Genomic DNA, 25,224 nt, shown 5'->3' on the forward strand with positions numbered 1-25,224 from the left:
TTTTGGCCCACTGTGTATTAGAGTTTGACCCCCCTGCTCTACACAAAGCAGTGGGCCCAAACATTATTTCACATGTTAAAAAATATATATTTATATACAAATGTAAGCTGTGCATTGTACCACCGGCAACCGTCAAGCTACCTTCTCACACCTGTGCGTTTCCGACACCCAAAAATGTCCAAAATTATTATTTGCTTTTTCAGAATTTTTCATCAGAATTCTGACTTTTCTCAGTTTTGACTTTTTCTTTCAAAACTTTTAAACGTGTTCATGATTTTGACTTTTTCTCTGAATTTTGAAAATGTTTCTGAATTCCGTACAGCTTTCAGTAGAAAAGAAACACGACTTATGTAATACAGTTAGAGAAATGTTAAAACGTACATTGGAGACGAAAGGTTTTGGTTGTTTTGAATGTTGGTAAATATTTACTTTATTTAATTTGACTGTTGGGAAAAAATGTACCGTCTTTCAGAATATATTTTTTTTTCTCAGACTTTTTCCTTTTTCTCAGAATTTGACTTTTTTCAGATTTTGACTTTCAAATTTCGTTTCGGATGTTTGACTTTTTTTCTCAGATTGCTGTCTTTTATTTGTCTAGGTCTCAGCTTTCAACTTTCAGCTCTAGTAGACTATGAATAATGATGAAGTCTAAAAAAACACGACTTATATAATGCACTGTTAGAGAAATGTTTAAAAGGAACCTTGGAGACGAAAGGTTTTGGTTGTTTTGGAAATCAACGTTATTAAATATCTACGTATTGAATTGACTGTTGGGACACGTGCACCGGACAGGGAGAACCCCCAAAGAACAGGGCGTCTGTAATGATCAACAGAATCAGATTTTTGACTTTCTTCAGATCTTTTCAGATTATTTTCTCAGAATTTCGATTTTTAAAGAATTTAGATTTTTTTCAGAAATTGACTTCAGAATTAAAAAAAAATCTCAGAATTTTTTCTAAGAATTTAGACTTTTATCAAAACATTTTTCTCAGAATGTTGACTTTTTCGTAATTTTGAGTGTTTTTTTTTAGGTTTTTGTATATTTTCGACTTTTTCTGAATTTTGACTATTGTATTTATGTTATTTTGATCTTTGTCCCTAGTTGAGCTTCTTCATGTACAGTGCAGTAAAATACACAGCGTTCAGTATTACACTACTGATGTCATGCACTGTTAGAGAAATGTTTAAAAGGAACCTTGGAGACGAAAGGTTTTGGTTGTTTTGGAAATCAACGTTATTAAATATCTACGTATTGAATTGACTGTTGGGACACATGTACCGGACAGGGAGAACCCCCAAAAGAAGAACAGGGCGTCTGTAATGATCAACAGAATCAGTTTTTTGAATTTCTTCCAGATTTTTGACTTTTTTCAGATAATTTTCTCAGAAGTTTTGATTTTTTTCAGAAATTGACTTCAGAATTAAAAATGTTCTCAGAATTTTGACTTTTACTCAAATTTGAGTGTTTTTCAGATTTTCTTAGTTGAGCTTCTTCATGTACAGTGCAGTAAAATACACAGCGTTCAGTATTACACTACTAATGTCATGCACTGTTAGAGAAATGTTTAAAAGGAACCTTGGAGACGAAAGGTTTTGGTTGTTTTGGAAATCAACGTTATTAAATATCTACGTATTGAATTGACTGTTGGGACACGTGCACCGGACAGAGAGAACCCCCAAAGAAGAACAGGGCGTCTGTAATGATCAACAGAATCAGTGTATGTATGAATAACGGAGAGAGACAGCAGACAGAATATTTAGCAATAGCACTTTATTGAACACAAACAACCCTAAGCCACAATACTGAATGACGAGACCAATTGGCTGCAGCAAACATTTTATAAAATAGATTCAGGTTTTTAATGTCACTAAATTGTTTTTTTTTCCTTTTCTTTTAACGTCAGAAAGACAGATGCAGGTTTTTCCAAAACAGTGAATGATCTTTTACATATTTAACATTGTTGTAACAAATCATCATTCACATGTTCACACAAAGGAATAACAAGGCAAAGTGCTTTCAGGATTGCATTGTCGAGAAGAAAGAAATGAAAATTAAATAAAAATCATGAACGGCTTGAGGTTTCAGGAAGAGGGTGGGGGTTGTTCTGGATTAAGGGGTTAAATGGGGGGGGGGGGGGGGGGTCGTAAACCTCAAACCTTTCACCTCCTGCCCCCCCCTCCCCCCACCCCTCACTGTTACACTGAAGGGGGCAGTGAGACGGACGCCTGTAAAATTTGGTTTTGAGTGGACAGATGTGTTGAAAGGCATCGTACAGAAATACAAATCCACCAGTTTAGTTATTCGTTTCTTTTACAGCTGCGAGGGAGCGACGGTGAAGCTGTAAACGTCGGAGTAATGCAAACTACACAGGGCAGTAAGAGGAAAGCAAAGAAATACAAATAAAAGCCAATGCATGGTGAAATAAAACTCCTCTGAATGTTAAAGGGGATAGACTATCATCATAATCTGCATCATAACATTGTCTGGCTTCACATTCCAGTGGTATTTTGTCGTATAAATGCTTCTCATAAATATTTTTTTTTTGAATCAACGTCAAATAAGACATATACACATACAGCACAACCAAGCACACTTTATGTTTTTAACTACCATTGCTTATGATAAATCTGTTATCCCGTACTGTGAATATTTTTGTATTATTAGGTGGAGAGACAAACGATACTCAAAAAACATGGAGGTAGGAGAAATGCTACTGAAAAACAGCAAGTGATGCTAACGTGGAGAAACGCCAGCGGCCGCCGTCCAGTCTGCCGTTAGGAGATTTCCTTTAGTTCAATAACGCGGGATATCGATCTGTACGATGGCGTATTAGTGGCTTTAGAGGTAAGAATGATAATACTTGAAATTAGGGAGAGAGGGGAGACGGGTGGTGATGAGATTGAAGTCATAAAAACATCAAAATAAAACTCACAGATTTACGAGAAAAACACCTTTTAAAAATATTTTTCAGACTTTCATGAGTTTGTATTTATGACTATTATCTAAGGGTATATTTAATATTCTTCTCATAGATTTGTGAGTTTTTGTTTCTCTAAATATTATGACTATCAGAAAATATCCATGTTTTTTCCAACAGAAAAACGAATTTTTTCTTTTAAAATGTAAGACTTTTATCTAAAAAAGTAGATTTTAATCTCAGAGATTATCGTACATTTTGTTGTGCATTAACGATATTAATCACAGATGTTTTTCGTGCCAAAATAACTTTAATCTGAGTCAGAAAATATCTGCCTTTTTTAATAGTAATTTATTCGTTTTTTATCGTACATTTTTACTACTTTTATCTTAAAGTTAAGACTTTTATCGTAAAAAGTAGATATTATTCTCAGAGATTATCGTAAATCTTATTGTGCATATACGATATTAATCACAGAAATCTTTCGTGACAATAACTTTAATCTGAGTCTGCCTTTTAATAGTAATTTATCCGTTTTTTTTGTCGTGTATTTGACAAATGTTATCTTCAAAATTGTACATAATTCTAACCCGAGCTTATTTCTAATATCACCCCAATCTATAATTATGATCTCACCTCCAAAGACCCTAATACGCCGCCATATATTTGACCACAAAATCTCAAATAAGCACCCCCCCCCCCTCTCTACGCCTCTGGGTGCAGACTGGTGCAGCAGCGGTGGATATTGAAGTCATCTTAGCGGCCTCACAAAATAATTGTATAACTGTCGTCTGAACCCGAAGTCTCCCGCCTGGCCGACTCTACGCTGTTGTTCCTAACTCCGTTGGTCCTGTCGTCATCACAGGTGCTGGTGATGGCATCGACTCCATTATTACACACAGGATATTTGCAGATTTGTAAATGAGGTAATCAGCGTTAAAAAGTAGGGAACCCTGTCATCGACGTCGCACTTCATTCACAAAACACAAAAAAAGAATCCTTGATCGGCGGAGAAATTAAAACTTTGGAATGTAGGTCGGACGAGCCAAGTCTCAATTTGAAATGTTTTCTCTTCAGTGAAGGTGCACTGTGAAACTGATTGTAACTCATCACGTGCCCCGATTCAGCCCCTCCCCCCTTTTTTTTAAACCCCCCCACTCAAAGTAAAAACAGGCAACCCTTTATTATCTTGATGATGATTTAAGGCTGCTCTCAGTCCAGTTGTGAGGATTGTTTAATAGCTTGTGAGTTGCAATGAGGTGGCACCGTCTACAGTGAAGCGGACTAAACATAAAAACACATGAAAAGGGACGACCCGGCTACTAACACAAGTCACAGAACATGCAGAATCCTTTCCTACAGTAGGCTATTCCTAATAGCACATTCAAAAGGGGGCTCCTAAGGGACAAATGGTCTGATATGGCTCTGCGTTAGAGTAACGTGGGACTATTTCCCCAGAAGAACAAGAAGAAGTCTGTAAGGTGCTGCGTCAGAAGATTGCTGCCTTATTATTATTATTTCACCTGCACAAATCCCTCGTGTCATTCAGCGCGACAGTAACACACCGGAAAGTGTTTGTTTTACATGTTCCCCTCCTCTGCTGGTGAAAAACAAACGGCACTTTCAAAAAGGGGAATGTTTTTTTCTCTAAAACCACAATCACAGGACCTCCAGGAAACACATCAGAAAACACACACACAGGCTATACAGTAGATAGAAATATCCAGAGCGTCTTATCTGTACACGCTTTAGGCTACACGCTGAGAAGGGAGGGACACGGTAAGAACCCTTAATGCTCGACACTGAAAACAAATATAAGGCATTTCATATTTCCTTGTATCCGCACACGTCACTGACAGCAGGTCTAAATATTTTTCATTCAAGGAGGAGGAGGAGGAGGATGCATATTCACGTCTACACATGCAAATGAACCGGCTATAAGCAGAACTACAATACCATCAACGTCCAAAAACAAACGCACCTACTCAAATCTATCAGTCAACTTGTGCACAGTCCTTCCTCTGAGCAGGCAGCTTCTTAAAAGTCCGATATTATAATCACAGTTTTCAGATGAAATAGCAAACACACACACACGATCAAACGCCGCCTCTACACACACACACACACACACACACACACACACCAGATCCTTCATGTGCTACAGACAGGGACTTTTGGTGTTAAACAGAATATTAAATATTTCTCAAAGGAAGCAACGATAAACAAAAGGTTATTGCACTTTTTGATCTTTTGTCTATTTTTCCACAAAACAAAAACGAGGTCAGCTTGAGAGAGAGATCCATGCCTTTAAAATGACAACGAAGGTTACGTCACTTGTGTTATTAGTATGATCACACCGTTAGCAACACCGCTACTACCGTCAGTCTAACAACAGGGAACACGTGGAGTGTACATTCTGCAGTCACGACACACACTCTGCCTACACTTTGATCTGGGGTGAAGAGGAACAATCAGAAGGAGCTCTGACGCCGGTCGCTCTACAGTTAGTGTGTTTTTTTATGACAATCAAACCCTAAATTTGGTGCCTTCTTTGGATTTGTGCTTTTTGTATTATACCCCCCCCATCCATTCAAATGTGTAGATGTGCCCTATATAACGTGACCAAAAACATAGAAGTCGCATCAGCTATGCGCGAGTTCAGATCAGAGAGAGGGGGGGGAGCCTGTAGTCAGTGTCATTTCCTGTTCCCATTATAAGGCTTCTGGGAAATACGAATGGAAGACCGTACCTTTCGGTAGTAACGAATAAAAAGGCACCATGCCAACCGCTGTGCTCCGTGTGTCACACTCCTGGTGGGGGATGAACGGGAAGGGAAGGCGGTCGAACTAGCGTTAGCCATACAGTCGAATTCAGTGTCTTTCTGACTTCCAGAGGTAAAGTTTTATAGCTACCTTCACCCTGTGTGACCTCTGTGGGCTGCAATGAAGAGAAACACGGTCTACAAAAGGGAAAAAAAGGGTTCGTTGTTTTTACATTTCCGACATGCATATATTGAAAAGTCACGAGAGAAATCAGCAACATCACCGATGAGGTAAAAAAAACTGCAGGTCCGATAAGAAGAGGCGCGACGCCCCCACGAAACTAATCTAACAGCTCTCTGATGTCGGCTGGGTTACGCAGGGTTTACACACTGGACCACGAGAGATAACTCTTTGTTAGCATAGCTGTACAATAAGCAACAATTCCAGACTATTTCTCTATTTTTTCTGTGTTTGAGGTACACCACTTTAACCCCCGAGGCCCCGGATGACGGAGGAGCCCACTTTGATTGTTTAACGAGTGAAATGCATTCATTCAGTGGCAAATATGGCGAAATCCTTAACAATCTCTGCACCACCGGCAACCGTCGAACCCTCCTCACACCCAAACATTAATTTGTATTATTTAACAATCCAACGAGTAGCAGAGCTCCACAGGTGACGCACGCTTACTGCCAGGTCATTTTATTTTTCAGCTTTTTAAGGCAAAAGGCTCAACAGTGGATCAGAGAGTTGAATTGAAATTTGCCGTTTTACTTCAAGTAAGAACCGTAAGGAAGAGGGTTTTGGACACATGAGGAAAATGGTTGACATGCGAGCAAAAGTGAATTTTTAACTTTTTTCCCAGAAATGTTACTTTTCACAGTTTTTCAGAATTTTTACTGTTTTCCCAGAATTGGGAATTTTCTCAGAAATTTGACTTTTAAGATTTTTTTTTTCTCTCTCTCATCAGAATGTTTACTTCGCATAACTTTAACATTATTTTAGAATTTTAACTTTTTCACTGAATTTCCACTTTTCCCACAATTTTTGACTTTCGTGAGATTTTTGACTTTTCCATGTTTTTTTCAGAATCTTGACTTTTTTCATAATTTTAAAAACATCTATTTCTATTTTTACTCTTTTCACAGAATTTCAACTTCTCCCAGAATTTTTTTTTTCAGAAATTTGACTTTTCAGGATTTTTTCATCGAAAATGTGACTTTTTCAAAAATGTGACTTTTCCAGAATTTCAACTTTATTCAGAATTTTGACTTTAATTTCAGAACTCAATTTTTTTTTACATCTCAAAATGTTTCTCTCATGTGGCCCTAACCCTCTCACACAGTGCGGAGACATCCGTTTGAGGCAAATCAATTCTATACCATGCTTTTTTTGGACATCAACTATTTTTTTCTCACACAATATCTCATTACACACACACACACACACACACACACACACACGCAACCAAGGGATTGCTTTGCCAATACCAAAAGGGATTACAAAAAGTCAAATTATACAACTGACTTCTACCATTTTCAACAGAACACTTGCATTTTAATATCCCATGCAAATATTGATATAGTTTTGACTAATATAATAATAATAACTGGTGGAAAAACATGCGGCTCCAAACACAGATAATCCTGCCTACTTCTGAATATTTACTGACCATGTGAGTATGATTTATGTCTAAAGGCAAATAAAGGTTTCTATGGCACTAAATGGGTGTAGCTTAGGTGCATTTTTGTCAAATATAGGCTATTAAAACGACGAGTGTGTGATCTACTGTGTGTCCCTCTTTACTGTAAGGCAATCTCAATGGAATGGATGAATATTAACTTGTTCACCTTGTACGCTACACAATATATCGAATATTACACACCGGCAGGCCGATTCTCCAACACAAAACAAGGATATCAATGCAGGAAGACTACTACGTATACATATGTAGAGAGTTTGTTGCTACCTGCGTCATATCTACGCGTACAAATGGAGAGCGACAACTGAACGGACCCTACATTCACGTCAGTCACATGGCTCAGATTGGACTGTAAACGGCTAATGCATAAACCCTTTGCTGCTTTAATAAAGAGAGGCTCTCCGCTCGTCCACCTCTCCATGCATTTTGGCAAACAGGCCTTCACTTGTGACCAAACATCATTATTATTATTATCAGAACATCTTAGCGTTGTTAGAAATCTTCCATTGGCATGTATGCTCTGATCTTCTGAAGTGGCCTGAACGGCTGGCAGTGCAAGGTTTGTGCTGCACACGGTAACACACACTCTCTCTATTGCTACAGTTGGACCTGTCATTGCTTCACCAGGTAGATGCTCCGTTTAGCTTATCCGTTACCAGAGCTGCAACAACCAGAACATTATCAAATATGATTCATCGTGAATTTGCATACAGGACAATATCAGAAAAATGCAGATTTCAGCTTCGGTTACATGCTCTGCTTTGAGAGAGAGGGTCATGAGCATGTTTCCCGTCCGTATGTTCAAAGTCTGCTTCAAGAAGCATGTCATACTTGATCTGACAACTTCGTATGTTCTGACATTTTAAAAACCCTAATCTTTACAAAACCATGATCTAGCTCCATGCACAATCACTCACACAAATAAAAAAAGCATGTCTAAGAATACTGTGGACCAACCAAAGGGTGTGTAGCTGCAGAGAGATTTGTTTGAGTGACTTGTTAGAACCAGTAGGCTGGGTAACGTCACCGTGTCACTTTGGGCCCTGAAATATAACTCAGAGAAAAGAAAAGAGGGCAGTGGTTTTTTTTTGTCTATCGTTTTTTAAATAATGCATCGTTTGAGTACGATTTCAACGCTCGACCCTTCCTTCCTGTATTCAGCAGCAACACACACACGCATGTAAACACAAGTACACACTGACATATGCTCCATGTTGCACACTTAGAACCTGAATGTACTAAAGTGCGTGCTTCACTATCTAATCATTAAGTGCTGTGGGATTTGGGTTTCAAAAAACAAACAAATTAAATTATGGAACATCCCATCACAAAAATGCTGCGATCTGATTGGTTAATAAATTCTGCCTTGCTGCTTCAGCACAGATCCTGAGATTACAAAACAAAAACACATGTACTCTATCTCTAACGTTAATAATAATAACTATAATAATATAACTGAATTTTAATTTTTGTTCAAGAGACCCCAAAAAGGCTCGGGATCATTTCATTTCATTTCAGCAGCAAATCCACGACACTGACTGCGTTTACATGCACACAAATATCACACGGATGAGGATTACATCGAGCATATATTATGTTAGGATATTAAAAAAATCAAGCCTTGGTGCATCTTCCAATGAGATGCGGATATCACTCAGCTTTTAGGGGCGTTTAGGGGACACGTTTAGACGCTTCTTGTGCCGGTTTAATTGTGAAATGCAAGCCCAAGAGAAATGTCTGGGTCTGAAGGAGAAACACACGTGGAGATTAGCAGCAGCCTTTTTAACAAGGTGGTTGGTATGTCCATAGGGCGGGGCTTGAAGAAGAGAGGAAAGACTTATTTAGCTTTTTGAGAATAAAGTCATTTTTACTGGTTTTTTGTATATTTATATTCATAGCAACTATTTTCTTCATTTTTTAAACATGTTCTTTTCATAATAATAATTCAAACGTAGCTTCCTCCATCGTCTTGTCCTGTAATGAGTGCATGAAACAGATCATTTTGTGCATGTAAACGAAGCCGGTTTCTGCTCTAAAAATGGACTTCAGTTTTGAATAAATGGCGGGGTCTTCCCCTAGGTCCTCGTCCCCTAGGTCCTCGTCCCCTAGGTCCTCGTCTCTCATCCAGTCGCCTCATGTTTGCAGATTGTGCCTCTTCATTACCGGCGGATCTGAATCAGTGTCATCTAACCACCAGCACATGGTTCAAACAAACAAATAGCATATATATAAAGTCACAAACTGACAGCTCTAGTGGTCCGATACAATCATCTTTAGTACCAGAAGAAAATGGGATGAGGAGACGACGGGAAAAAAAAAGAGAAAAAAAGCACATATTTGGATTTCTGCTATTCCTGAAATCTAAAAACAGGCTTTGGCCTCAGCGAAGATCCCATCCGTTCAGCCCTGTCTCGCCTCTGGGAGGGAACGCAGCTCCCTGTCACGGACATATTCAATTAATACGCCGGCTTTTTGAGTTTTGTCTACGGGTGCAACAACGCTGTAAAAAGGTGTGTGTGTGTGTGTGTGTGTGTGTGTGAGATCCTCAGGGCTCCAACTGAAACGATGTGTTAGGAAGGCATGGGTCAAAAAGGCATTTCATGAGACGCCGGAAAAAGGCCATCCAGTGCATTTCGCGTTGACACCGACAGTAAAATGCCCGGCACACACACCGAGCCATTCGGTCTGTCTTTAGGTTAATTATTTCATGAGATAAGAAAAAGAAAAACACATTCCAGGGAAACAAAAAGCCCTTTGTGACAGTGATTGTCTATTCATAACAAAAAGAAAACGGCCAAAAGAAATAAAATATTGCTTGAAAACTGCCCAATAAAAACGTAGCAGACATTACTCTCTATCTGTTTTGAATTGACCACGAAGACATGGTTAAGACTCGTTTTCAAAGCTCCACGCAGAAATCTGACGCCTCTTTTAGGCCGCCTCTGAAACACTGTTGAAACGAGATGGGAAATAACTTGAAATGGCTTGTTCACGTTCTGTGCTAAACGATGTTTGATGAGGTGTTGTTGGCAGATATCACTATAAAGCCTTCCTCTAAAGTCAAAGGCCTCGGTCTCTATCCTACGGCTTCTCCTCGACCCTGGTGAACGAGCAGCTGCTAAAACGATTGACGAGGTATATCGAGATCTATTGTCTTTCTCTGTACAGTACACTTTATCTCAAATAAATAATTTATAGCCATAATAGTGTTGATCAACTTTGGTCATAAGTTATACGCTTAGAAACTTAGCTTTAACAAACACGTAGCATCTTTAAAACAGGAAGTCGGCATGTGTGGATTCAGCAGCGTTCACCAAATTGTCCTAAAATGCCGTTTTTAGTTTTTTTAAAGTACACTATGGAATTAAATCGTGACCCTTTTTCCAGAACGTTCCGGTTTGTACTGTAGTACACAAGCACTCTTTGAGAATTTAGATTTTTTTTTTTCCCTTGTGTGTTTCCTTCATAAAAATCTAACGGATATTTAAAAAAAGAAAAATCGAGGAAAAGGAGAAATAATCAAACAGGAAGTCTGTGATCATTCTTTAGGGAAGGTTCCTCTACAAGGTCACAGCGGTACATGATATGGTGTTTGATACTGCGATGTGTATCCCATGCTTTAAGATTATATAATTATTATGGTTTTTAAAGGGTTAAATTATTCTTTAAACGGCCAGATTGTGTGTTTGATTTGGATCTGCGTGACCTTGTAGAGCGCTTTACACGACAGGATGGAGGAATGGATCCAATTGCATATTAGGTTTGACTGCACCTCAAGAGAAGACCACACACACACACACACACACACACACACACACACACACACAGAACAGACGTGTGGTTCCTGGTCCTCTGGGTTAAAGGGTGGTGGTGGTGGTGGTGGTGTTAGCAGCTGGCTGAGGGGTGTTTGGGGGGGGGGGGGGGGGGTCTCTCACTCAGACAGGCAGCCGTCCAGCTCCTTCACGAAGCCGTTGTGGAGGCCGTTGGAGGGCAGCGGGGCGCAGGAGGCCGTGATGCCGCAGTGCTTCAGCAGGTTCAGCCCCGGGGAGGGGGTCACGCTGGGGGGGCCGCAGGAGCAGGAGGAGGAGGGGTCCCGCGGGGGGAAAGGCTTCATGGTGGAGAGGATCAGAGCCAGGCAGTCCGCCACGTCCTTGTTGGGAGCGCAGGCCAGAGCGGGGGTGTGGCCTGAGGGGGGGAACACAGCAGAGGTCACATGACATCCAGCTTTCACTTCATCTGAAGAGACTCTATGGTGTCCGAGGAGTGGAGTACAAATACTTCCTTACTGTACTTAAGTACATGTTTCTGGTATCAGTACTTTACTCCAATACTTATTTTTCTGACCACTTTTTACTTTGACTTCTTACATTTTGAACTCAAATACCTGTACTTTCTACTTCTTACATGTTGAACCCAAATACCTGTACTTTCTACTTCTTACATGTTGAACACAAATACCTGTACTTTCTACTTCTTACATGTTGAACACAAATACCTGTACTTTCTACTTCTTACATGTTGAACACAAATACCTGTACTTTCTACTTCTTACATGTTGAACCCAAATACCTGTACTTTCTACTTCTTACATGTTGAACACAAATACCTGTACTTTCTACTTCTTACATGTTGAACACAAATACCTGTACTTTCTACTTCTTACATGTTGAACCCAAATACCTGTACTTTCTACTTCTTACATGTTGAACCCAAATACCTGTACTTTCTACTTCTCTCATTTTCCAAACAGGCTGGTTCCTTTAGTTTGAATGTGTGTTTGGTGGCGTGATCATTATTATTTAGAGTCATTGCGTGCCTATTGATTTGAACACGATCCGTGTATCCATCATTTCCTGGTCTTCTCTAAAGAAGAGGGACCAATGGAAACGTTGTCATGTTGCCGTTGTTCAGCATGGAAACATTCATTAGCTAACAATGACATTATTGTTCTATTAATATAAAGGGAGGTCAGGTACTCTTTAAAACAGCTGCTAGTTATGGGTACTTTTTACTGAAGTACATTTCAAAGCCTCTTTACTTTGACTTGAGTAAAGAAGTTTAGTCAGTACTTCTACTTTTACAAGAGTGTTTTTAAACACAAGTATCTGTACTTCTACTTGAGTAAAGGATGTGTGTACTTCTACTTGAGTAAAGGATGTGTGTACTTTTGCCATCTCTGCCGACAGGTGCTAACACGTTACTACAGCCCAAAACACTAAGAGAAACACGCTGCAGCTTCAGAAACAGATACAAAAACACAAATGTGCCACGTTTTTTGTCCGAGTTGAAATACAGGATGAAGAGTCCTCACCTTCTTCATCCACAGCGAGCACCGTGGCTCCTCTGCTCAGCAGCGCCTGCACCACCGTGGCCAAACCGTTACGAGCTGCCAGGTGCAGAGGCCTGAGAGAGAGAGAGAGAAATACACATTAACAACATGTGAAGAATACCTTCAACTGGAAATATGCAACATATGAATCCTATAGATAACTTAAACATGAAGCCGTGGCCTGCAGAGCTTTAAACGCCTGAAGATGCCTTTATAGACAATCCCCCAAAACGTCCATTTGTTTATTGATATCTTAAAAGCGCCCTCACATCTGCAGAGTGCTGTTGGTGGCGTTGATGAGCGTCGGGCTGTGGATCTCCCCGAGGATCAGCAGGGCGCACATCTCATGAGCCTGAGGAGGAGCACAGGGAGAGAGAGAGGCATGAGCTGCTGTCTATCAGGGAGGATTATGATGTGTAGTTAGTGTGTGTGAGTGTGTGAGTGTGAGTGTGAGTGTGTGTGTGTGAGTGTGAGTGTGAGTGTGTGTGTGTGTGTGTGTGTGTGTGTGAGAGTGTGAGTGTACCTTGCTGCAGGCCAGGTGCAGGGCAGTGTTCTTGTTCTCGTCTAGCAGCGTCAGGTCAGCCTTGGCCCGATGGAGGAGGGTCGCTGAGGACACAAAGACATTTAGCGGGTGCTCGTGGAGCATGCGCGTGAAATGTTGATGTAGAAGAGACATGAAGAAGAGGGGACACATGTTGATGTAGAAGAGACATGAAGAAGAGGGGACACATGTTGATGTAGAAGAGACATGAAGAAGAGGGGACACATGTTGATGTAGAAGAGACATGAAGAAGAGGGGACACATGCTGATGTAGAAGAGACATGAAGAAGAGGGGACACATGTTGATGAAGAAGAAACATGAAGAAGAGGGGACACATGTTGATGTAGAAGAGACATGAAGAAGAGGGGACACATGTTGATGTAGAAGAGACATGAAGAAGAGGGGACACATGTTGATGAAGAAGAGACATGAAGAAGAGGGGACACATGTTGATGTAGAAGAGACATGAAGAAGAGGGGACACATGTTGATGTAGAAGAGACATGAAGAAGAGGGGACACATGTTGATGAAGAAGAGACATGAAGAAGAGGGGACCCATCCAGCCTTTCAGAGACTCACCCACGGTGCCGCTGTGCCCCTTGTCGGCCGCCACCATCAGGGCGGAGCAGCCGCTGGCGTCCACAGCGTTGATCTCTGAGCCGTGACGGAGCACCAGCTGGAGGCCTGCCACGTCCTCAGCAAACGCAGCCGCATGCAGGGGGGTCCTGGAGGGGGGGGGGGGGGGAAGAGAGAGGGTGCTCAGAAACACAGCTGAAGGCACACAGCACTGTGGAGGATGTATCCTGGGGCAAGACACTGAACCCCAACAGTGTGTGAATGTGAGGCACCTTGTGTAGCAGCCTCTGCCTCTTAATGAATGTGTGTGAGGGGTTACATGCTGGACGTATGGAGTCCAGTTATCAGGACTTTCTGAACCCCAGAGTGAATGTGTTTGAGGGGTTACACGCTGGACGTATGGAGTCCAGTTATCAGGACTTTCTGAACCCCTGAGTGAATGTGTTTGAGGGGTTACACGCTGGACGTATGGAGTCCAGTTATCAGGACTTTCTGAACCCCAGAGTGAATGTGTGTGAGGGGTTACATGCTGGACGTATGGAGTCCAGTTATCAGGACTCTCTGAACCCCAGAGTGAACGTGCCTCACCTTCCTTTGGCATCTCTGGTGTTAATCATGTGAACCCCCGCTGTCTCCAGCAGCCGCTCTGCAGCGCCGCTGTGTCCGTTCATCCTGAAGGAAACACACCGGGGTTATAACGTGATGATTTAATCTGAACATACAAACTGTAGAGAGGCCACATGTTCATATTTACTAGGTGCGACCTTCAGATTGTCTTTCTCTCTTTGTGTACTCCATATGTCATTCTCTCTTCTTTCAAATCCAGCCTGAAGACTTTTATCAAACATCTGTTCATATCTCACACGGCACTGTGACTTCTATTCTTGTTCTTTATACCTGTAATATTCTATAGAAGTTATTTTAGTTCCTTTCTAAAGACAGTTTTTACTTCTATGTTTGAATGTATTTTTATATGTTGCTCTTGCATTATCTGTTAACCTGTTAAGCACCAAGCCTGTTTTTCATGTTTCAGGCTCGAAAATGACATGCCCAAAACAAATCACAACTTAACTTCTAAAAGGGTTATATGAATAATTTATTTTATCAAAGGAAGGTTACATCTGTGAGTTGGATGTAGAAGTGTCAGAATCAATATAGATGTTTTTTATTTTAAAGAAAATTCAGATTTTACATAGTAAAAAACTGTAAATTATAGTGTCCGTCCAAAAATTCTTTTTTACAGATAGTGAAAACTACCCTTGGATGATGGGTTAGTAGACTAAAAGCTTTAGGAATCCAAAGTACAACATATAATAAGTACCCTGTATCAAGATTGATGCAAAACAAGTGACATTTGACCTTTTTAGAGAGGTTTAGCTAAAACCACCTCTGAGGTGATTTGGGTGAAAATGTTTTTTTCTCCATATCTCTGGCCCCCCTTGGTCGATTTTGATGGTTGACACCTCTTTCTGACCGTTAGAGCCAATACAATCGAAGGGGGAGGCTCCCACACACACACGTTGTGAAGAGAAAAGGTGGGGGCTGCGCGCATGTACATTTGTATCAGAGTGGACCGATCTCCAGCTCTGGCATCTGGAAACTAAAAAGCAGTTTTATTGCTTATGGATTATCAGAAATCATTTCAAAGAGGACACAGACACATTGGATTAACCTATGGATTAACTGCAGCATCGTTTTTTTATCGTTTTAATGCCATTGAAGACCAGTTTTGACCAAGGTAAGCCATGTTAGCGTTTCTAGCTACCTAGCTCCACATGTTATGATGTACGCTTTCCTTTATAGCGTCGCAAATGTTTATCACTGAGTGTTGAAGTGGGCACCACTAGATTCAGTGTCTCCAGCTGATGCAAAACGAGTGGTTGGCTGTGCATCTAGGATAAGTAATAAGGGAGTTAGAGTGAGTTTAGGTGCAGAGTTAGGTTACATTTTTTCGCTCGTGGCTAATTCAGAGGCTGAGTGTTAGCATTGTGGGTTTTTTTTGGAGAATTTAAATTAAAAAGATCAGTAAGCTGAGTTTCTTCCCGTTACATGGATATAAAACATTCATAGTTTATTAAATATTAAGATTCCTTAGACGTTGTTTCCTGCAAATGACGCGTTTATCCGCCCGGTACCGGGGGGGCCGTGCGTAACAGGTTAAAGTCTCTCATGTTTTTTCATGTCGTTGTGAAGCACCTTTGAACCTCGTGTTGAATTGTGCTGTACAAATAAACTTGCCTGAGAACTGTAATTAACAGCGTACACAGACTAAACTCTTTTTGACGCGTGTTCATTACAAAACATTGATTATCAAATAACTTCCATCTTCTCTTGGTGCTAAAATAAGACAGGCAGCGGGTGCAATGTCTACGTCATATATTTTGAGAGAGTAATGGATGCATACTCACAGAGCACAGTGCAGGGGGGTGAACGAGTTTCCCTCTTCATGGATTAATGTTTTAAATTCAAGTAAAACCTCCAAACAGTCTTCATGCCCTGAGAATAAAAACACACAGCGTCAGCAGACATCTTCATATAATACACACCTGTCTGAGAGTGCAAGGTAATACACACCTGTCTGATAGTGCAAGGTAATACACACCTGTCTGATAGTGCAAGGTAATACACACCTGTCTGATAGTGCAAGGTAATACACACCTGTCTGATAGTGTAAGGTAATACACACCTGTCTGATAGTGCAAGGTAATACACACCTGTCTGATAGTGTAAGGTAATACACACCTGTCTGATAGTGCAAGGTAATACACACCTGTCTGATAGTGCAAGGTAATACACACCTGTCTGATAGTGCAAGGTAATACACACCCGTCTGATAGTGTAAGGTAATACACACCTGTCTGATAGTGCAAGGTAATACACACCTGTCTGATAGTGCAAGGTAACACACACCCGTCTGATAGTGTAAGGTAATACACACCTGTCTGATAGTGCAAGGTAATACACACCTGTCTGATAGTGCAAGGTAATACACACCTGTCTGATAGTGCAAGGTAATACACACCTGTCTGATAGTGCAAGGTAATACACACCTGTCTGAGAGTGCAAGGTAATACACACCTGTCTGATAGTGTAAGGTAATACACACCCGTCTGAGAGTGCAAGGTAATACACACCCGTCTGAGAGTGCAAGGTAATACACACCTGTCTGATAGTGCAAGGTAATACACACCCGTCTGAGAGTGCAAGGTAATACACACCTGTCTGAGAGTGCAAGGTAATACACACCTGTCAGATAGTGTAAGGTAATACACACCTGTCAGATAGTGTAAGGTAATACACACCTGTCTGAGAGTGCAAGGTAATACACACCTGTCTGAGAGTGTAAGGTAATACACACCTGTCAGATAGTGCAAGGTAATACACACCTGTCTGAGAGTGTGTGTGTCTGTCTCTAATAAATATAAATAAATAGTATGTTTCTGTACCTTTCTTATTCTGTAATTGTATATTTTGTATTTTTAATGTTCAATAAAATATATACAAAATAAAAATAGTGCCAGTAAATCCAAATGGATGAGTTTCAGCCTCACCTTTGTACGCGGCCCAGTGGAGGGGGGTGTACTGCTTGTCGTCCAGCAGGTTGTTCTGAGTGCCGGTGGTCATGGCGGCCTGCACCAGCGCAGCCAGGATCTCCGTGTGTCCTCGTGAGGAGGCGTAATGCAGCGGCGTGCGGCCCTGCACGTCCCGACACACTGAGGACGCTTTGTGCTGCAGCAGCGCACACACACAGTCATCGTGCCCCAACACCGCCTAACACACACACACACACACACACACACACACGCACGATTATAACCTCTGATTTGATTATTTTTGTGTCAAATTCCTCGGACGTGCCAACCTACCTGGTGATAAACCTGATTCTGATTTACTTTATGGAGATAAGTTAACGGCAGCTTTAATAAGTTCCAGGCTGCTTTCTATAAAAGGGATTTCGTATTCTTAGATTAAGAATTATATTATATTTCAATTATCCATTTTTAAATATCAGGACTTGACGTTCTAACTGTCCAAGAAACAAGATTTTGGGGATTCTCTCTGAGAACAAAGTGGTGAGAAAAAAATCTAAATCCCATATTCTCAGTGAAGTCATACATTTGCTTACGAGTCCAGATGCTTACGATAACATGCACAGAAACCTAATGAACACTCTTTAATCACCAGGCAGGGGCTTAAAGGTGGGGTAGGTAAGTTTGAGAAACCGGCTCGAGATACACTTTTTGTTATATTCCATGGAATGCTCTTAACATCCTGATAGCAATGAATATCTGAAGTGCTTTGACAATAAATCCATTAATAAATATCATCTGTGGAAGCCGTAATACTGTAAAAAGCACGACCAATCATTTGAGCCGGCCCGGCTAAAATAACTGGATGGCCTACCTGCCTGTCAGCCTTCCATCTGTGCACAAACTTATCTCGTGCCCTCATTGGTCATGTGCGCGTTCGTGTGTGTTGGAGGAGGGGCTCTGTGAGGAAGTGGCAGATTTTCTCCGGTTGTGTATTTTCAAATTCTAGCGATCTCGAGCCGGTTTCTCAAACGTACCTACTCTACCTTTAATGACCGAGCTTATCTACACTACTTTGTTTAGTAGAGAGAATGAGTGTGAAACACATCGATGCTACCTCGACAGCCATCACCAGGGACCCACAGCATGCTCTGACAGAGAATATGGACCGCTACCATCTGATGGAGATACACTAAGGTCAGCCTGAAGCATCCTTTGTGCTCCAGTCGATCAGATGCACGCTGAAGGCTCTGAGCATCTCTCACTGATCCTGCTGTTATGTTCCATGTTTGTTGTTCATGTATTTGTCTGTTGATGTTACACATGGAGCTGCTGTGATGCAAGGAGCATTTCAGACGTATGTACCCACCCCTCTGTGCAGGGCCGTGCTGCCTCTCTTGTCCTTGGCGTCGGGCAGAGCTCCTTTCTCCAACAGGAAGTGGACGCAGTCAGTGTGACCCCCCAGGACGGCGAGCATCAGAGGGGTCCTGAAGGGACAGAAGAGACCATTAGGACGGGGTTTTAGGTGTGTAGGACATTGGTAAAATCAGCTTTCGGCTCAATGAAGTCATGCTTTTCAAAAAGAAATTACTCACTGGCCAAATTTGTCCGCCACGTTGGTGAGGTCCCCCTCCTCCCCGTAATCGATCATCATCCGCAGGCAGTCTGAGTGACCGTTAGAAGCTGGTGTGGGACAAAGCAATGAGGATTAATAATGTATAAATCTACTTTTACAGTAAATTAGAGGGAAAACTAACAATTACTTTCATTACTGTCTCCGCTGCCGGTGTTTAAAAGGTCAGAAAATAGCATCACAAATAGCATGAAACATGTCGTGCCTATCTGAAACAAATCCAATAGGCTAACTAGCTTCAACACGCTAAAGCAACTAAAATCTCTCACCAGCAAAACACCTCGTCAGTTAAATGCCATTTCACGTTACTATACGATACAGTATTTATTATCATTATAGTATTACTATTTCGGCGATTAGATAAAATATAAATTATATTTGATGCAACTTTAGTTACATTTCCATGAGTTTTCCAAAACTTTGGGAAAAATATTTTTTTCCATAACTTTTCCAGGGCCTGGAATTTGCATTTTGAATTTCCATGACTTTTCCAGGTTTTTAATGACCGTAAGAGCCCTGCAGATCACAGCAGGATAACCGAGCTAGCCCAGCTTGTTGCTCTGATGACTTAAGATCCAGAAGTCTGTGACTAAAATCCTTCATCCGGTTAAATATCGTTAAAAAAACAACAACAATTATATAGCATTAAAGTTCAAGAGAGGACGGTTTGGGACAAAAAAACTGTCTTTTCTTCAATTCCTGTATTTCTTCATATCGCAGGGAGAAAATATCGCAATGTCAGTTTTTTCCAATATCGTGCAGCCCTACTAGAGACTGCATGAAAAATGCCTGAGAATTGAGCAAATGTCCATCTCTGTTCTTTAAATGTCTTTTCTCGGTTCAAACACAAAGATATTTTCCTAAGTTGAAATAAAAACAGAGAACAGTTGAGAGCAGAATTTCTACAATCCGCAACACAAATGTATGATAACACAATTATTATCATACAGTTGACCTCCTTGTGTCTATTAACCTGATAACATGTTATATTTTGCTGCATGTACCTTTTAAAGTTCTTAACAAATAATCTGAGGGGAATTTCTTGTTTATTTTTTACTTATGTGTCATGTTGTAAAGCACGTTGAGCTGTAAGTGCTGTATGAAAAGTGCTATATAAGCGTCTTGGAGCACTATAAACATCAAATGTATCTGAATCTCTCGGGGGATACCTGCGACGTGGATGGGCGTCCACATGAGCTGTGTGTCGTTGAGCAGACAGGACGCTCCCTGAGCCAGCAGCACTTCCACGCAGCGCGGGAACCCTTTCTGCGCCGCCAGGTAGAGGACAGAGCGCCCGGCGGCGTCCTGCATGTCCACGTACGCTGCCGTCTCCGTGAGGACACGCAGCGCCTGCCAGTGACCCTTATCAGCCTGAGGGGGGAGGGGAGAAGGTTGTTAAAGGTCCTCTAGTATCCTCTTCTTCATCAGTATATCACAGGTCCAGATATATACAGAGCCTGTCTCTGATTGGCTGAAACACCAAACAGATCATTGCAGCATTACCCATAATCCCCTCTGTTTCAGCCCTGTTTCCAAAGTGCTGATTCTCTGTCTGTTACTTTAGATGAAAATAAGGAGCCCCTCCCCACGCCCCTCTGAGAGAGATTTGGTTACAAAGAACTCAATGGTGCTCTAGGAGGAGATTCAGGTGATAAGGTGACATCATAAAGTGGTCAAAATATATAGCTGGCTGCTACATCTTCAGAACTGTTACAGGATGTGTATTTTGTCAATTGTGTAATTCTTGTAAATTGTTGTTATCTTTCATATGTTTTCATGCATGCTTCTTAGTTAGCATTAAGCTGGCTTTGGATCTTTTCCGCTGCAGTGTAAGAACAATATTTTAGAGAGTACTTGTCCATGGACAAGTGAGTTTGGCAATTTACTTGTCCGAATACATTTTTCACTTGTCCGATCTGGACATGCCTGTTTTTTCTTTTCTAAAATGATTTGACCCCTTTTCAGGCCCATCAGTACATAAATGGTAGGGTCCCCTTTCAAGCCCTTAATCCACTGTTTTCTGACAGAATTGATTTCAATGTTTTTCCTTGTTACCTGAACACACCATTTCACCATCAGCATTTGAAAATTGTATTTAAAGAAAAAGCCCGAACAAAACAGCAGGGCTCTATTTCAGTGTTAACTAAAGACAGCAGCAGCTGACATCAAATCTTTGCTGAGCCTAAAGGTAATCATAAATAAATAACAATGCTCAAAACAGCAGCACCCAACCGTCTCTAATCCTTGGATATTACATGTCACTGCATGCATCATGCACGGAGCACCCGTAGCGCGGAGATCATCATATCATTCTGTCTTGTATTACTTGACACAAAAAAAAATGGCTCGTTTGCTTTTTCGCACACTTGAGGTCTCAGATATTAGGGATGCTCCGATCGATCGGACGTGTGCTTTTTCGCACACTGTGCTGTAATAAAGGTATTCTCTTTTCAAAATATTTGTATTAGTTTTCTTGTTCAACACAGACAAGACATTTTATAGAAAATAAAAACACCAGCAGCAGCAAAGTGTTGTGAACAAATAATTATACCGGAGATAGTATTTCTGTGTTGGACCCTGAAGGCAGCATCTGACTCAAGTGAGAAAGACTTACAGCGAGGTGCAGAGGACTGACTGGAATACTGCTCTCTATGTCTCCGAGTGCGTTGAAGGACATCTCCAGGAGCTGAAACACAATACCATCATCAGTCATCATAACTTACCCCATGTTTACCGATAGCAGTAGCCATGGTGTGTGTGAGTTAGTGTTTATATCATGACATTAAAACCCACCAGCTCCAGGTTCTGCTTGTTCCCGTGATACGCTGCGTAGTGAACGGCGCTGTAACCCTTAGAGTTCACCATGGACGGATCCGCTCCGTTATCCAGGAGGTGCTCCAAGCAGCTGATGAAGACGAAAGAAAGAGCGAGGATTAAGATGAGATAGGAGGTAAACAACTCAACTAAACAAGGCATTGCACATGAGTAGAAATTAAAGAGTGTAGAAATAAACAATACTCGAGTTTAAACATCTCAAAATAGAATTAAATCAGTATTAAAAAGTAGAAAATATACAGTAGGCCGTGAAGATAAATAATCTATAAACTCTGACAATAAAACACTATTGATTAAGACTGGAAGCTTTCACAGCAGGGGGTCTTCGGGCACAGCTTTAACCTTGGATCGTTAGTCGTTAGGGGGTGAAATAGAAAGGAAGTGGATTTTAACTTCTAATTTAGACCCAGTACTTTTTCGCAGGACTCTCAAGCTGCCGTTATAAAATCCCTCCTGCCCTCTAGTGGCTCTCTCTGGTTTTATGTTAACAGTTTTCCCAATAAATGATTAAATAAGTAATTGTTATAAGTCAGCGGTTCCCAACCTGTGGGTCGCGGCCCTCTAGTGGTCCGCGAAGGCATTGCAAGTGGGCCGCCAAATAATTCTTTTTAAAAGGCACCCCTTGATTTTTGTGGCAATACTTTTTTCCTTAAGAAATTGTATTTGTAATCTACTCTTCAAACACCTTAAATTAAGATTACTACTTGATTGACTTTTAGAAATATATATTTTATCCAGAAGAATAGTTGTATTTATTAACTGTGTGCGGTCTTCATCTAAAAGCCCAAATAACATATTAAAGGGTGTAAATGTAAATTCAATATTTGCCGCCAAATAATTTGCAAAACATTATGATTTGTGTGGAAACATTTTCATTATTAAGACTTTTTTATTTTAACCTCTTTTCCTTTCTCGATCCTCCTTAGCAACGGTCCTTACAGTCCTTAGCAACGGTCATTACAGTCCTTAGCAACGGTCATTACAGTCCTTAGCAACGGTCATTACAGTCCTTAGAAACGGTCATTACAGTCCTTAGCAACGGTCCTTACAGTCCTTAGCAACGGTCATTACAGTCCTTGACAGCGGTCATTACAGTCCTTAGCAACGGTCATTACAGTCCTTAGCAACGGTCATTACAGTCCTTAGCAACGGTCATTACAGTCCTTAGCAACGGTCATTACAGTCCTTAGCAACGGTCATTACAGTCCTTAGAAACGGTCATTACAGTCCTTAGCAACGGTCATTCCACAGGGTCTATGCAGGAATCCTGAAGTCAAATGTAACACCTTTTAAGACCTTTTTTAAGACCCTTTCCATACATTTTAAGACCTCATCGCCATTTTGAGTTTTAACCGATTACATTGGCGACACACTTTACCTCACATTGACTATATACACAGTATTGATTGTCCTACCTCCTTATCTTCCAACCATTTGGACCAATTTATATACGTAATACTTTGGAAAATGCTGTTTAATACTTTTTAATAGCCTTCATTTTCGCTAAATTGATTTATCAACTTTTAATACTTTTTAAGACCCCGCGGACACCCTGTTACAGTCCTTGACAGCGGTCTGTTCTACTGGATTAACAACGTGTCACATGTTCTGAATTGACCAATCAGAACTTTATTTAGCCTCCATATTGTTTATGGTTGAATGTGGGCCGCGAAAAATGTTTTGATTCTTAAGCGGGCCCTGAGTTGGAAAAGGTTGGGAACCGCTGCTAAATACTTTAATTTAAATAATTTAGATTTCACCCTATCGTCTAGCCGTGGCACATGTAAGCTTAGGTTTTTAAAGATGTATCTGTACTGGTTAATGACAGATAGTGTCCGTCTGCTGCTTTAGTGGAGATGGTGTTGTGACCAGAATTCGTGAGCATGCTGAAGCACGAGAAGAAAGACTATATAAACGAGAAACAAACTCACAAGTACGACTCCTTGGCTTCGTCCTCATCGTTCTGATGGTTTGCAGAAAAATGCCGATCAACTCTGAAAAGAAGAAGAAAAGCTTTGATTCAATAAACGTTCTCAAGGTCAGTGCAACAAGAAAAAATATAAAAAGGCCCGAGTCGACGTAACGCCTTCAGAAAAGAGAGAGTAAACCTTTAGATAGGCTTTTATATTTGTCTTATCAAATAACACACACAACGTAAAAGAATAATATATATATATTGTAGTAATAATGATCTATTTGTAAATGTATATTGTACGTAGACATGCATTTAGTTTTTGGGAGAAGGGGTGGATTAAATAATTGTAAACTTCTTCACACTCCTTCTCGGATGTAAGTCCATAATATTTGGGTTTATCAATTTGCTTAAGTTTGAACAGTATCATAATTCTCTTGTTTCATTTCATTATTATTGTTTTACACGTTCTAAATAAATCAAATAAGAATAACCAACGCTAACTGTTGGGAGAATCCTGAACGTCCTCTTCCAACATGAGAGTAACATGATAACAAAGGTATCCCAACTGTAGCTGTGTACATGACAGGATGTGTGATTACCTAGAAGAGCATCAGGACTGTTTGAGGCATATGATAGCTATGTGATTAACATGATGATTCAGCCTCTATGGAGATAGACATATGACAAGCATGCTCATTTCTGACGTGGAGCTAATCTGAAGTAAACATTGAATACTGCTTTCTATTCCTCCATCTTGTGACTGTGTAACTCCCTCTCTTGGATATCAGCATGTGAAGGACACTGTTCAGGAACTAGTTGATGCTCTGGATGTGATGACTACTTCCATTCTGGAGAGGATCACAGATACATGGATCCTGAGATTGAAGCTCAAGCCGGGGACCAGTGATTATTAACATTTTGAAGTATTCAGAAAAAGTCAGATTTTTGAGATTTTTGAGAAAAAGTCAGAATTTTGAGATTTTGAGAAAAAGTCAACATTTTGAGATTTTGAGAAAAAGTCAATTTTTTGAGATTTTTGTGAAAAAGTCAAATGTTTTGAGATTTTTGAGAAAAATTCATATTTTTTGAGAAAAGTCAGCATTTTTTAGATTTGTGTGTAAAAGTCAGATTTTTGAGATTTTGAGAAAAAGTCTGATTTTTTTAGATTTTGACTCCTTCCATTCTGGAGAGGATCAGAGATACATGGATCCTGAGATTGAAGCTCAAGCCGGTGACGAGTGAGACTTTCCTAACACTAACGCTGGAGCTAATGGAGAAACTGAAGAGGTGTGTTACCTGCTGAAGGCCTGCGAGGCGGCGGAGTAGTGCAGCGGGGTGCAGCCCGTCTGGTCCGGCTCGTTCACCTCAGCTCCGGCGCTCACCAGCGTCACGGTGCACTGGTACCTCCCGTTAGCAGCAGCATAGTGCAACGGGGTCCTGAGGGGGGAGGAGGGGGAGGGAGGGGGAGGAGGGGGGAGGAAA

General features: G+C 40.9%; 1 protein-coding gene across 2 annotated transcripts in view; it reads right to left on the reverse strand.

The window, feature by feature from the left end:
* Nucleotides 1-1,751: 1,751 nt before the first annotated feature.
* ankrd52a (ankyrin repeat domain 52a) overlaps nt 1,752-25,224 on the reverse strand; it is a 44,428-nt gene continuing 20,955 nt past the window's right edge. For both annotated transcript variants that reach the window (XM_034136130.1, XM_034136129.1), the window contains exons 15-30: nt 25,039-25,179; nt 23,759-23,821; nt 21,786-21,897; nt 21,607-21,678; nt 20,162-20,363; nt 18,955-19,042; nt 18,729-18,846; nt 17,381-17,600; nt 16,238-16,325; nt 14,418-14,501; nt 13,833-13,978; nt 13,235-13,317; nt 12,981-13,063; nt 12,694-12,785; nt 11,311-11,567; nt 1,752-9,021 (exon numbers count right to left, since the gene is read on the reverse strand). In XM_034136130.1, the coding sequence (XP_033992021.1) occupies nt 11,314-11,567; nt 12,694-12,785; nt 12,981-13,063; nt 13,235-13,317; nt 13,833-13,978; nt 14,418-14,501; nt 16,238-16,325; nt 17,381-17,600; nt 18,729-18,846; nt 18,955-19,042; nt 20,162-20,363; nt 21,607-21,678; nt 21,786-21,897; nt 23,759-23,821; nt 25,039-25,179 (1,846 nt within the window). In that variant the 3' untranslated portion in view covers nt 1,752-9,021; nt 11,311-11,313. The remainder of the gene's footprint in view (nt 9,022-11,310; nt 11,568-12,693; nt 12,786-12,980; nt 13,064-13,234; nt 13,318-13,832; nt 13,979-14,417; nt 14,502-16,237; nt 16,326-17,380; nt 17,601-18,728; nt 18,847-18,954; nt 19,043-20,161; nt 20,364-21,606; nt 21,679-21,785; nt 21,898-23,758; nt 23,822-25,038; nt 25,180-25,224) is intronic.

Source organism: Trematomus bernacchii, unplaced genomic scaffold (assembly GCF_902827165.1).
Source record: "Trematomus bernacchii unplaced genomic scaffold, fTreBer1.1, whole genome shotgun sequence".
NCBI lineage: Eukaryota > Metazoa > Chordata > Actinopteri > Perciformes > Nototheniidae > Trematomus > Trematomus bernacchii.